Source organism: Cyprinodon tularosa, unplaced genomic scaffold (genome assembly GCF_016077235.1).
Source record: "Cyprinodon tularosa strain WSP-4 unplaced genomic scaffold, ASM1607723v1 ctg12, whole genome shotgun sequence".
Taxonomy (NCBI): Eukaryota; Metazoa; Chordata; class Actinopteri; order Cyprinodontiformes; family Cyprinodontidae; genus Cyprinodon; species Cyprinodon tularosa.
This window is the reverse complement of record NW_024038003.1, coordinates 3,034,402-3,048,709: the sequence shown is the minus strand read 5'-3', so window position 1 is coordinate 3,048,709 and position 14,308 is coordinate 3,034,402. Positions and strand designations below refer to the sequence as shown.

Here is a 14,308-nt window from a genome sequence, read left to right as displayed (position 1 = left end):
TACTTGTTTTGCCTTTTTCTTTCAGCCTGTTTATGCTTTCACATAATAAACTCAAAAATAATAAACTCCCTTCTAAGATGCTCATCGTTATGCAGAGCAAACCACAGCAGCCTGTTCAAAGCAAGGAAAATTCTATATTTTCCAGCAGAAAGATGCATGTATTATGTTTGCCTCAGTGCATTTTTACATACAGTACATGGTAATTTAAGGGAAACAAGGCTGTAAATTTGACTGCCTTGTTTGCTGATGTTAATTCTTCAGTAAACAACAGTTGCCTCGCTTGTCATGAGCACCTGCTGAGGTAAATACAAGGCAGTAGGAGAGACGATGCAAATGACTTTAATCTATCGGAGTGGGAACATCTGATGCAGTTTCCAGCTGAAAGATCAGAACATGAGCAGGTCAGGCTCACCTCATCTAATAGACTTCCATCTTGTGTCTGCAGCTTGTCCTTCCCACACACTCCCAGACCCACACATCATTTTTACATGATGCCTTTTACAGTGCCTGAACAGGTAAGGCAGCCCAGAAGATAGCAAAATTGAATTCCCTTCTTTAGATAACAAAATAACTTGTCTGAAAGTTTCATTGTTATTTACGAAGTAAATGCAATAACAAGGCCACAATTAAATTCAGCCCAGGTTACATGATGGTTCTTGCATATCAATTTGTACCAGCCTGTATTGCTCCAGACTGCTTAAATGAAAATTTATCACAAAGTCTTAATTGAACTTTTAAATTGCTCCAGGTTTTATAATCTTCAGTTTGGTGCAACAGCAATCATTTGTTCATTCCATAAATAAAAAGTTAAAGCTAGAGATTAAAGGTATTGCGAAGGATTTTTGCTAATTTTTTAGACCCGCCCTCTCCACTTTAAAAAAAAAAAGCACATGCACAACCCTGTAAAGGAATACACAAGCCCACTTTTCCTCGTGCACGCTCTGTTTAAAAGTTGCTGTTCTCATAGCTCGTACAAGCTTACTATGCGCGAACGTCCACCCTAACCCCTAAATCCATCTATCACTATATATAGCGGGGAATATACAGTGGTCTTCATAGCGAACTCAGTTACCGTATCGTTCGGATTGATGATCACTGCTTTTTGCTCCCCGTTGGTCACGTAACTCCTTCACTGTGTGGTGCCTGCGCCATCTTTGTTATTACTCCCCGCTGTCGGGTAGCGACAATCTATGGCAACGATGGGCCACTGTAACAGCAAATCCCATAAAGTTTTGTGTGGAGAGCTCTCCGTGCAAAGCATGCTGAGATACACTATATTGCCAAAAGTATTTGCTCACCCATCCAAATTATTGGAATCAGGTGTTCCAATCACTTCCATGGCCACAGGTGTATAAATTCAAGCACCTAGGCATGCAGACTGTTTTTACAAACATTTGTGAAAGAATGGGTCGCTCTCAGGAGCTCAGTGAATTCCAGCGTGGAACTGTGATAGGATGCCACCTGTGCAACAAATCCAGTCGTGAAATTTCCTCGCTCCTAAATATTCCACAGTCAACTGTCAGCTGTATTATAAGAAAATGGAAGTGTTTGGGAACGACAGCAACTCAGCCACGAAGTGGTAGGCCACGTAAACTGACGGAGCGGGGTCAGCGGATGCTGACGCGCATAGTGCGAAGAGGTCGCCAACTTTCTGCAGAGTCAATCACTACAGACCTCCAAACTTCATGTGGCCTTCAGATTAGCTCAAGAACAGTGCGCAGAGAGCTTCATGGAATGGGTTTCCATGGTCGAGCAGCTGCATCCAAGCCATACATCACCAAGTGCAATGCAAAGCGTCGGATGCGGTGGTGTAAAGCACGCCGCCACTGGACTCTAGAGCAGTGGAGACGCGTTCTCTGGAGTGACGAATCGCGCTTCTCCATCTGGCAATCTGATGGACGGGTCTGGGTTTGGCGGTTGCCAGGAGAACGGTACTTGTCTGACTGCATTGTGCCAAGTGTAAAGTTTGTTGGAGGGGGGATTATGGTGTGGGGTTGTTTTTCAGGAGCTGGGCTTGGCCCCTTAGTTCCAGTGAAAGGAACTCTGAATGCTTCAGCATACCAAGACATTTTGGACAATTCCATGCTCCCAACTTTGTGGGAACAGTTTGGAGCTGGCCCCTTCCTCTTCCAACATGACTGTGCACCAGTGCACAAAGCAAGGTCCATAAAGACATGGATGACAGAGTCTGGTGTGGATGAACTTGACTGGCCTGCACAGAGTCCTGACCTCAACCCGATAGAACACCTTTGGGATGAATTAGAGCGGAGACTGAGAGCCAGGCCTTCTCGTCCAACATCAGTGTGCGACCTCACAAATGCGCTTCTGGAAGAATGGTCAAAAATTCCCATAAACACACTCCTAAACCTTGTGGACAGCCTTCCCAGAAGAGTTGAAGCTGTTCTAGCTGCAAAGGGTGGACCGACGTCATATTGAACCCTATGGATTAGGAACGGGATGTCACTTAAGCTCATATGTGAGTCAAGGCAGGTGAGCAAATACTTTTGACAATATAGTGTATATCTGCCTCCTCTGAGGCCTTTCTTTTCTTCTCATACACTCCGTAGACATTTTGTCTCTTACGACCATCTGCCATTTTTTAAAGAATCGTGGTGAGAAGGGTGAGCTTCAATGATTGGCTGAAACCGGAGCACACCATATATATACGCCTGAAAGTGCACATGCGCAGAAAAAGATGGCTAACACAATGAGCACGTAGGACGGCCTTACGTAAACATATCACCAGAATGATTGACAATTAGGAGGACCACTATTTAGAAAGAGATAAAAGATCGTCCTCTATACCTTTAAATTTAACATCTGCTTTAAAGAGGTAAAATTATTCTAGCTGCTGAGCTCAACAGGTCATAGCCTGACTGAAAGCAGAAAAGTAAACCCATCGGTCCAAAGCAGCTAAAATGTAGAAAGACCTATAAAATTAAGCTAGGAAAAGATGACACTTTATTAAAGACACAGATTTGTTAGAACTTGAATAGAACCTGAATATAGTCCTCAACTTGAGAAAAAGAAAAAGAAAAAAGTGGGAGGGATGAAAACGAAGAGACTTCATCCAGCGTCAGTATATAACCTGACAAATAAACACCTCAAGAAAAAGCTTACTGTACATAAGGGATCAAATGGAGTGTAATGTCACTCCAGTTCTTATGTCTGTGAGGGGAGCGTTCACTTTGGGTAATATTGCGCTACCTAATGACAGTTTAAAAATATAAAAAAACATGCTCTCTGTACTACTTCAAACAGCGATGGGCAAAGACACGAAAGGGTTTGTCTGCAGTCAAGCAATGCTGCCTGCAGCATAATTCATCATAATTTGGTTTGATAATGGGTCTGTTTTTGTTCCTGTCCATGAAGGGACAAACAGAATGAACAGGATAACCTGATGAGATATCAGGACCAAATCCCTAGATCCACCTTGCTGCTGCAGAGGGTTCTAAACTCAATCAAACTTCTCTTTGACATTCAGGTTAGGTCCAGCTGACACACTAGGTTCCACATTAGTCTGTCCAGGAACTTTGTTACGCCTTGGTCAGATTCTTTGAAATACCCCAGGACACAATCTGTCATCTTATGCAGAAAATGTCCCAAATTAGTACAGTATGATGTTCATATCATTTCACGGATTCATGCCTTAGAGTAATTAAGGCAGGAGTATCAACAAAACATCATACATCTCAGTACTTGCTTTTCTACTCAAAAACAAAAAGTGCAAAAAGTTTATACAATTATCTTTGTACCAAGTAAGAGATATAAATGTTATCTGCTTCTCTAATATAACTGTTGCAAATGTAACAGAATGAGGTTAAAGTTCATACATCTTCTGCTTATTCCCTCAGGGTTGAGGTGGGGCCTGTCCCTATCTATGGGCAAAAAGCAGGGTACACCCTGGACAGGTCACCAGTGTGTTGAAGCAATGAATCACACAGAGACGTACAACCATGCACAAACGCATAAGGAAAATATAGAGAAGCCAATTAACCTAACTTCTGTGGGGGAAGCCAGAGTACCCAGAAAGAACACTCACATGCATGAGGAGAACATACAAACTCCCTGCAGAAAGACCCTAGGCTGGGAATCAAACCCAGAACCTTCTTGCTGCAAGCACACAGCGCTACAAACTGCATCACCTTGCACCGTGTCATTTCAGCTAATCAGATGGTTGATGGAATTGGAATTGAATTGAGACAGGTTTAACTCTTGATTGGGTCCACAAAAGTATTCGCCTGAAAAACAATAAAAGCTGCAACTTGGTGAAGTTGACCTGTTGGACTCTACAAAAAAAAAACAAACTAAAACCAACAGTTCACAATCCCAAACATTAACATCTGTAGAAGAAAAAAAAAAATGATACGTTTTCCTTTTTGGTTTGTTTACATGATTAACTATTAAAATCCGAATTAATGAGAAAAGGCGAGAGTTTTAAAATGTAGTTGTTTTAATTGTGCCTACATTTGTTGTTGAGCCTGCTCCACTCTACTGTTTCCTCCCTTTTATTCTGTTTTCCTGGAGTAATACTGTATGTATCATACATGTACATTTGTACATTCAAAGTAAAAACATTTTTTCCACTGTCTTTTTGTATTTTACATAAAGAATGTATAAAATATTTTATCAACATCTTTACAATGCACAGCAGGTTTTTCAAGAGTTTCAAATATGATAAAGAGGTCCAAGTGTTGGAAATGCTTAGAAAAATAATTTTAGCCTTGCAGGATATTCCTACATATAATTACTGGTCAGGTTTTTATTACAGCTACATCAGAGGGCGCATGTATCCTTATCATTCCAGCGCTCTCTTATAACCATCTAGAAAGGATTTTCTATCCAGGCTCCAACTTTGTGCATTTATGCTTTCAGTAAATGGTGAGAAAAAATAAAATACCACATCTCAGTCACTAAAAAGCCTTAAGAGACTCAGGCCTCTCTGCGGGCTGGTGATTCATGATTGTTTACTGCTAAAAGAGCTGGAGAAAAAGGTGTTGCCAAGATGAAAAAAAAATTATTCAATAAATAATCTTTTAAAAAGGCAAATAAAAATGTAATTTGTGGATTTTCTTAAAAAGACAATGGAATAAGCCGCAGAAAGAAATGTCTGAGCAAAGAAAAACCGCTTTTCAGCAGCTTAAAGGCTCAACCAAGTCAATAGCTATTAACTGCATTGTTGGCTCTCCAAGGTCCGTTTTAGCATTATTGAACATGCAGTGCTTATCGGTTAAAAAGCAACATTAAGCTACTAATTAACCGATTGTGTTTTTCTCTCCTCGGGGATGCGGGAAGCGCAGAAATGAACATTCAGCATAACTAAAAGCAGCACAGCAACACTTCTATTGAAAATCTGAACAGTTAATAGATTCATTCATATTAAAAGCAGTCTATAGAACCCTGCATAGGGCTTTAACTTTGGGCTCAATGTAAGGTCTAATATGTTCATTAATTTCTTGAACACAGTTAAAGAAGGGGTAAAAAAATCAAACAAATTCCATTATATTTCCGTTTTACAGTCTGTTTAAATTGTCTCGATACCAAAATGACCTAATAGCTTAATTTGCTTTATAAGATTTATGATGAGATTACGGATACATTTTTTAATAGATGTGGTGTATAATAATGATGGTAATAATAATAATGGTGTATAATCAATTGGTAATCATCAGCATAAAACATTGAAATCCTTATGGTGTAATAACAAAATGTTGTGTAATTGTATCTACATTCTGAATTCAATGCATGGAGACAGCTTCACCTTAAACTCCTAAATGCAGTTTGTTGTTTTGTTTCAGCTAAAAGGCCTTAATCATGCTAAAACAACTGCTCACCATTAAAACAATGTGGCTCTTTTAGCTCCCTAATCTGCACAGTGACAGCAACTGTTTTTTGTTTTTGCTCACATGTAAGTTGCAACACTAGGTTTTCTTTTCAGCTGGGAGAAGTCTTTGGTTCTGTTCAGCCTTCCAAAGGGAAACCATAATCAGCAGTAGGCTACATCCACACGGAGAGTGGTGGCAGTGATGGCAAGATTCCAATTTTGTTGTATCAGCAGGGGCAACACTAAGTCACAGAGGAACTAACTATTTTCAGAAGATTTGAGGATTTTTTTTGTCTGTCTTGTTTAACCCTTAAATGGCCTTGTCGAACTTCAACCTGAATTTTCTCTCCTCCACTACCTTCATTTCTTCAAGCATCTGAAACTCAAAGAGGACTGCTGCAAGCAGTCTGTCATGCAGTAGCACGGTTCTGAAATGTCAACCATCAAGACTTAGTATTGGTCACGCTGGAGAGCTGGACCTTGGGCCTGGGTTTTCCATGCTGGCATCTCTCCGATGTCAACATCCCAGAGCATCACGGAAAAATCCTGTGTGGTGTGTTTCTCTTATCCTTAAATACCATGGGGGGGCAAAGGCACAATTCTTGTGTCATGTGATACTGTCTTAGGGGAGGTGTTGTAGAGGAGACAACCTGCAGAGCGAAACTTTTATGCTACTCCCCCAATGGACATGGTTAATAAAAAGCATGGACATTGATTTTCAATGTCCAAAAATATTATCATGGTTTATGGCACAAGAAAATGATGGCAATGTACAGTAAATGGTTCATAACTAAATAGCTAAAATATGTTTTTTTCATCATCACAAAACATTGCTCTCGCAGGAAACAATGTACATGATCTGTTCTAAGCATGTTTCATATAGGAAGATGAGTAATGCTGCAGCACCAAATATCTACATGTTCACAAAAAAATATTTATGATTTTCCAGTGCAGACATGAAATGTAATTGATTAATAAATTATTAATAGATTTTTTTAAAGTGGTAGAAATCTGCTTTGACATGACATGAATAGCTTTGACATTTAGCTCTTATTACACTAATCTACATTAATACCAAAAACATATATATTTTAGACAGAACTTTCTTGAAGAAAAGTCAGTTTTATGTCTCTTTTACTGATTTTGACTACTTCTTACCAAAAAAGTTGGTTAAAAAACAGCTAGAACAGCTAAAAGGTTTAATTTCTCACCAGCTCAGAAACGCTGCTACAGATGCTAGAAGAAATTCAAATTACATTTTCTTTATAAATGTGAATTTATCATAAACACCCATAAAAAGTACCTAGAATGTCAAGATGTGAATTTCAGAAAGCTTGCAAATGGATGTGATAACGGCTCATGCATTCTGTGGTTTAAAGGTATTCCTACAAACAGATGGGTGTAAATGCAGCACAGGAACACAAAGCAGAGCTGAGTAGAGTCTAAAACATGTCTTTATTGATCATTATACAGAAAGCAGTGGGATGACCGCTAGATAGAGATAAATCCCAACTATTAAGTTTACAAAAAGAAAAAGGAAACGGATATATAAAATAATTGTCTTAAACATTTTTACAGGGTTTCATTTTATATGCAAAAAACCTCCTTAACGTTTCAGGAGCATAACATGACAAAGGAAACGGGGCAGTTGTTTTACAATGATGACGTTACGATCACAGGTGCTTAAAGGACAGATGGACATGTCTGTTAGGAAGAACGCACACATCACAGGTGAGGAGGAGAAACCAAACCGCAGCTCTGGCTCTTTTTCCACCGCTGCGGTGTGGGGTTAACTCTACATACTGGACACTTAATCTGTAGGATTGTTTAAATGTGTCACTAGTAAGGGATGGATCTGGTTGCCTCGTGGCTGCAGGAATATAAACAGATTGAGGACTGCACAACAAGAGTGTTTTACTATAGGTTTAGTTTGGAGGTTTTAAATGGGGGACATCATGGATTTCAAAGAAGAGGTTCACTGTAATGCAGGGTTACTCCTTCAAAAAACAGATGCCTAATGTGTTCTGTGGGTTGCTCCTTATTTAAAACAAAAACAATTTTCAAAGCCAAATGGACTTTTTGAGACGCAAACTGTCCAAAGATGTTAACATCCATTTTCCCCTTTAAACAAGCATCAGTAACTTTAGAAATATCAAAGCTGCACTCCTTGCTGAGTAAGACTGAGAGCCAGTGAAGCATATAAAGTGTAATTATAATAATTGCTGGATGGAAAATCCATGATGTTATTGTTTATTCTGGTCACTAATTTATATTTACTTTTTATTTGGCCATTATGATTTATTTGAGGTGTTTTTTTCAGGGGGCAGGGAGGTTGAATATGCAGGCAGGGCGAATTAAACTGGAAGCTTTTTAATGGCTACAACATGTTTGTATTTTATCTGCAACTTGCTGAGAAAACAATATTATACTAGCCTCTTATTATGATTCAAAAGGCCAATCACATAGCCCATGCACAACAAAAGGCTCCAACATTTCAGAAGAACAAAGGACGGCTATTTGATTTGCATCTGACTTGGAATGTGTGCAGAAGGATGGACCTCCATGCTGCTGCAATACATCAGCATTCCAATAAGAGATTGCTCTGGTGCGAGCCAACAGAATTGACAAAAAATCCTGGATAGCTGTGGAAACATCTTCAAAAAACTAAAAGTCTGTCTGCCTTCCAATTCAAGCCTGTTTGTAGCAATCTTTAACTATTTAGGCTGTAAGTACAGAGTTAAATGTATTATTTATAATACCGGTCAGTGTGTGAAAACTTCTGATCACTGCAGGCTGAAAACAAAACACACATGATACAGAGAGATAGCTAGGCTGGTTACCTCTCAGTCATGACTGCAGATCATCCCCTCACTTACTCTAAGAAGTAAATTTTACTTTTACATATTTCCTTTAAACTCAATCCAAGTCAAAAATAAAAATCTTTCAACGCTTGTTAGGGTTCAACCTTACTGCAGGGGGGTGATGGATGATGATGAGGCCTGGAAGTACTGCTTTTCCATCTGGAAGTCTTGTTTAATTTATAATTTCAGCTGACATGTTGCTCATACCAAAACAGGAAATAATGATTATTAGATCGGTTTCGGTAAAATGTACATAGTAGTTTTAAGTTGTACACAGTAACCCGGTGTCATAAAAAGACACTATTCAGAGAGAGAATTACCTGCAATACATAATCTATCATTCACTGCATGTAAATCGTATGCAATGCACAGCAAATGAGAAATATTTTTAATGAGAGAAACCTTTTTTTTTTTAATGTGCAGCCCACAGAACCATAGCACTGCTTATGGAGAGGAAGGAAGTGCGAGCCAACAGTCGAGGATGATAAACACTGAGCAACAACATCGCTAAGCCGTACAGAATATCTAGATCCAGTTATTATTTCTGTCTAAAATGTTAATGCATATATTAACCCGTGAATACATGTATGGATACATCTGAATTACAGACTGTCTGGTTAGAAAGACAATAGAAAAGGAATCAGAAAGGATTGCTTAAGTATTTAGAGACAGTAAATTTGTTCATGCTTTGTCCTGTTGCAACCACAAACTTGTATGTACTTATTAATTAATTAATACATTTTTTTGGGGGGGAGCAAGGAGGTATTTACTAACCCAAAGTAGCGCATAAATGTAAAGGGTAGGCAAAAGCATTTAGTTATGGAGAAAGCTGGAGGAGCTGCAGAGAACCTTAGCTCAGGAGGGAGAATCTGGTGATATGTGTCTGTTTATTAAGATAGTGCTGGGCAAACATTATCTGTATGGATATTGTATATTAATACATTTATGGATGAGAAAGTGTTTTTTTCTCTGCTTACTTGTAAACAATAATATTTGTGAACGCTTAATGGATTAAGCTGAGTTTACGGTTTTATTTACAATTTGTGCCCATAGAAATAGTTTAGTAAAGAAGCAAATATTGTTATATGGTCATAGTCTTTGTGCCTAGTTCCTCATCAAATCAGGTCTCATCCTTCATTTCTAAGTAGGCTACTTAGGTTTTTTCCAGATCATTCTACACCTGTTAGTTTTCAGTCCTAAAAATAAGCTTATCAGGTTTAAGGAAGAAAACTGATAAGCTTGTTTACTGTCAACTTTATTCCTAAGTTATTTCTAAAGATGTCCTAAAATGTCCTAAGGCTAAGTAAGACCAGAGTTAAACTTTCTATCTAATACAAAATAAACAGAGAAAAACTTCTACAGTATAGCATATCAGCTTGAGCACACCAGGGAAAACATAGTGGGTATAGTATAATGCTTTGGGGATACTTTGCATCAGGAAGAACAGAGAGAGTGGTAATCATTGCTTGGAAGATGAATCTCGATTAAAATAAGGAAAGAAAAAACAGTTAGAGTCTGCAAAAGGACAGAAATGTAGGTGTTTTTAACCTCCAGGGAGACAATGACGTGTATTATAACAGCTAGAGCTACAGTAGAGTCATTTACACCAAAGCCTTTTCATGTGTTAGAATGGCCCAGCATGCAATCTGCTCATTTTTATGGGCTTAACCAAACCAGTTTGCAAATCTTAATATTTGTGCAGCAATCTTTGTAAATTATGCACCACACACCATTCTTGCATGTGCAATTTAGTGCACTTTATTTAGAATCCTGGAAGATAAGGCCCTAGCCCAACTGAAACTGCAGCAAAAAGATTTTTCTAGAAATGTATTGACTCAGGGAGGCTGCCTGCAAGTTAAGAGGAATGTTTTTCAGATTTTAATATGAAAAAGCATTCATGTTTTTCCATTCTAATATTATCCAGAACTTTATGACGGTCAACCAGACATTATTCCAGAAGAAAACTTTAATGTTTGTGGTCGTAACATATTGAAATGTGGAAAAGTTCAACTACTAAATCCTTTTGCGATACACTGCACTAAATGTAGGGACAAGAGGTTAGGTTTATTTTATGTTTTCAAAGAAAAACTCAGACAGTCTGCACACGAAATGATGGTGAAATGACACATGTGCTTTTTAATGTGTTGATAAATGATCTAACTCACTGAATGTGCTGTGAATAATGAAAAACACTTAATGATTTCCAGCACTGGAACTGCTGCTGACTGAATGGTGACGAATGTTTCCCTTTGCCCAGCAGATGGCGACATTTCTTTAAAAACTGCAACATGGGAGGATTCTGTGTATTTTTCCAGCAAAAGATTCTAATTTATTTGATTAGGGAATTTAAATGTCTGTGTGTTTGTCTGTGTGTTGTAGCTGACTAAGAGTGTAGGTGTGCATGTTTTTGGAAGAGATAAAACCACTGTGTGTGTGTGTGTGTAGAAATGTGTGTGTACGTGTGTGTGTGCTTAGTATGTTCCACATGAACTGTCCCACTCAGGTTTTCCCTTCTGCTTCCTCCCATTAACCTCTCCTCTTCCCTTATTTTCCTCCTCTTCCTCTTCATCACTGCTGTCTGATTCAACCATCGTCATGCCTCCCACCAACTCAGCATCATCTTCATCATCCTCCTCCTCACATTCTTCTCCTCTCACAGCTTTTCCGTGCGCCTGGGGTCCTCTTATGTCCTAGACAAAAAAAAAGAAAAAAAAAGAAAACACAGCTCCCAAATCCAATCATGGCTGATACGCATTTTAGTCATCATATCAGTAAAAAATGCAAAGCGTTCTGGAGAGCTGAAATAGTCCCAGCTACCTCCATGGGATTGACAGTGATGTTGAGTCCAGAGCTTTCCCAGTCTGACTCTGGATCTTTAATTTCATCCTCATCATCTCTGGACCCCTCCTGATGTGCGGCATGGATCCTGTAGATCCCGATCACCACGATGATCACAAGGGCGGCGATACACACCACAATTACAACTGTGGCTGCAGGAGGAGCTGGACCTAGTGAAGAAAAGAAGGGCATAATTTCTGCACACACAAAATGAAATTAGTGGCATAACTCAATTATATTTTCCTTTGGGTGTGTTGCATTACTTTATTATCATAAATAAGATTACTAGGATGGAGTTGCATAATTTATGTACTTTTTAAATCCAACTGTTTGAACTGTTGTTCAATATGTAGAAAAAGACCAAATTGAAGAAAAAAAAACAAACAAACAAAAAAAACAAGTGTTTATGCTTGGTTGGGGCTGAAGACTTGGGGATTATGAGATAAGTCGGACAAGGTTCAGTGGAAACAGATTCATACATCACGCACAGAATCAACATCACTCTCGAATGCACAAAGGACTGTTACACAAGACTGAGCTCTTCAAAGAGGAAGTAGCTGGAATATCAGCTGTTCACTTTTTCTCTGCAAACCACATCTTTTAGTTATTGATTGGTTGTACCCTCTCTGGAAATCCTGGCTGGGAGGTTAGTGCGCCAGCTATTTATCAGGCTGTGAGAGACGTGTATAGGACTGCAGTAAAGGAAACTATATGCACATAAACTAACCTTTTATTCATATACATCCTTAAAGGTTCTTCACCATTTCTGGTACATATTAAAGATCTAACCTCTGAATGAACGACACTGCTTTTTAAACTATTTCCCATTCTAGTGGGCATGTTTATTCTTAGCTAAAAACAAAAAGGCTATCAGCATAACTCTAGTTTTCACTAACAGACTACCTGCACCAAGATACACTGGCTTAATGTTTAAGCAACAGTAACCCACTAAACCTCCCTCTGTAAGTTACAGGAAACCATTATCCATTATGCATGATATTAAAACGAGGAGTCACTGCCCCTCACTGAGTTTTTATAGTCCCAATGTGCATTAATAATCCTACTTAATTATTTACAATTCTAGAGTATACTAAATTAATGCATAAGTAAAAACAAATAACAATGAACTTTATTAATGTCCATGAAATGCTGCTAGTTGCATTCTACCAGTTATAACATGTGAGGGGTTGTTTGCATTTGAAGTTACTCTGCAAGACCTCAGTGACATCATGATCCGTCAATGGTTAAGCCTTTTCTCTTATTGGTCAGCCTGTGAATTTGCTGCCATGTTTTAGGTCTCTGTCATGTTGCAGGGTCCAGTTCTGTTTCAGCCTAATTCTATTCCATAGATGGTGTCACAGTTTCCCCCATGACCCTCTGGCAGATAGAAGAAATCCCAGCTGATTCTATAATGGTGGGCTGGTTGGATGCTGCTGCAGCAAAGCATCTTGGAGGCAATAAACTTGCAGCTGTATCCTTCACAGATGGTGTGATGATCTTTTTCATGGAATACTGTATTTAGTTAAAAGGAAACACAGGATCTGTTCTGGTGTCCAAATAATTAAATTTTAGACTAATCTGATTCCTTCATGATGTTTATCTTCATTTGTATCTAGCTAATTTTAGCCTGGCCTCTAGGAATCTCTTAGACCAAAGGGAGTCTATGTTGTACAAACTATAAATATCATCAGCAGCAACAGCCTGGTGTAGGAGTCAGGATGATATCTCAGGGGTTTTCAAAGACCCTTTAACACGTTGGCTGTCTGCTTTTAGGGTGAATTTGTTTGGAGAACCAAAAACCAGAAATGTTTTGCGTTTGTTTTAAATGTAATTTACTATTTCCTATTGCTAGGGAAAAGCTGTACATGAAATCCTCTACAATCCCTTTTGGAGGCTTCAAATACCAAACTATTTGATTTTTAGGGCAAACCTTCCTAAGAGTAATGAGTTCCTTAATGCACCCACTGTAATAATCTTATGCATAACTGTTTTTAATTGTAATACATTTGATTAGAAAAGGAAAATTTGTTCAATCCAACCAATAAGGTTAAGATAGGGTGCCATTAGACAAGTGATGCAGAAAACCACTTCTTTATTCGGGGCTTACCTGACATGTGTGAGTTAAGTGAGTGAATCATTAGCGGGTGATGGACGGGTCTCATGTACTGAGCCTGTGCAGCCATATGATTGACATGTTCCATGGGTGCTGTGTGGTGAAGAACACTGACCTAAAGAAGCAGGAACAAAGAGCTGTTATTCCCAAAAAAAAGGAGAGACCAAGGAAGGTACCTATGACACTGTGTGATAAGTACATAAAAACAAAGAAAATGAGAAAAGATGTAGGTTTATGTAAAAACCCAAACTTGCCTCCAGATTAAACTCATTACTTGTGTAACGTCCATTGAGTTCAGAGCAGGTTAGTCTGAACCTTCTCTCTGTTAGAGAGGCAGGTCTCCAGTTTCTGTAGCGTAACTGTCTGAGAACCTGCTCATAGTGGGCCATGGAGTCCACACCTGGGGACAGTCAGACATTATACTTTAATAGATGAATTTCAATCTCAGCAGATCAGTTGAACAGGTTGACCATCCCTTGTTGCCCACAATTGATACAGATTTTAGTGAGAGAAATGCTAAAGGTGAAGGATAGTGAGGGGATATTATCATAGTATTCCTACCTGTAAAAAGATGCAGCTTTCTAAAAGATGCTATTTAGTTTTCCAAATATTTTCTAACTACATTTTATTAGAAAATAAAGAATTTATTGTTGTTTTGTAGGGATTTTTTCA

The 14,308-nt window shown here is 38.7% G+C and overlaps 1 protein-coding gene across 2 annotated transcripts in view; it reads right to left on the bottom strand.

Annotated features, from left to right (window-relative positions):
* Window positions 1–7,260: 7,260 nt before the first annotated feature.
* Window positions 7,261–14,308, bottom strand: part of clstn2a (calsyntenin 2a) — a 230,744-nt gene continuing 223,696 nt past the window's right edge. For both annotated transcript variants that reach the window (XM_038271283.1, XM_038271291.1), the window contains exons 15-18: window positions 13,891–14,036; window positions 13,631–13,751; window positions 11,503–11,693; window positions 7,261–11,375 (exon numbers count right to left, since the gene is read on the bottom strand). In XM_038271283.1, the coding sequence (XP_038127211.1) occupies window positions 11,157–11,375; window positions 11,503–11,693; window positions 13,631–13,751; window positions 13,891–14,036 (677 nt within the window). In that variant the 3' untranslated portion in view covers window positions 7,261–11,156. The remainder of the gene's footprint in view (window positions 11,376–11,502; window positions 11,694–13,630; window positions 13,752–13,890; window positions 14,037–14,308) is intronic.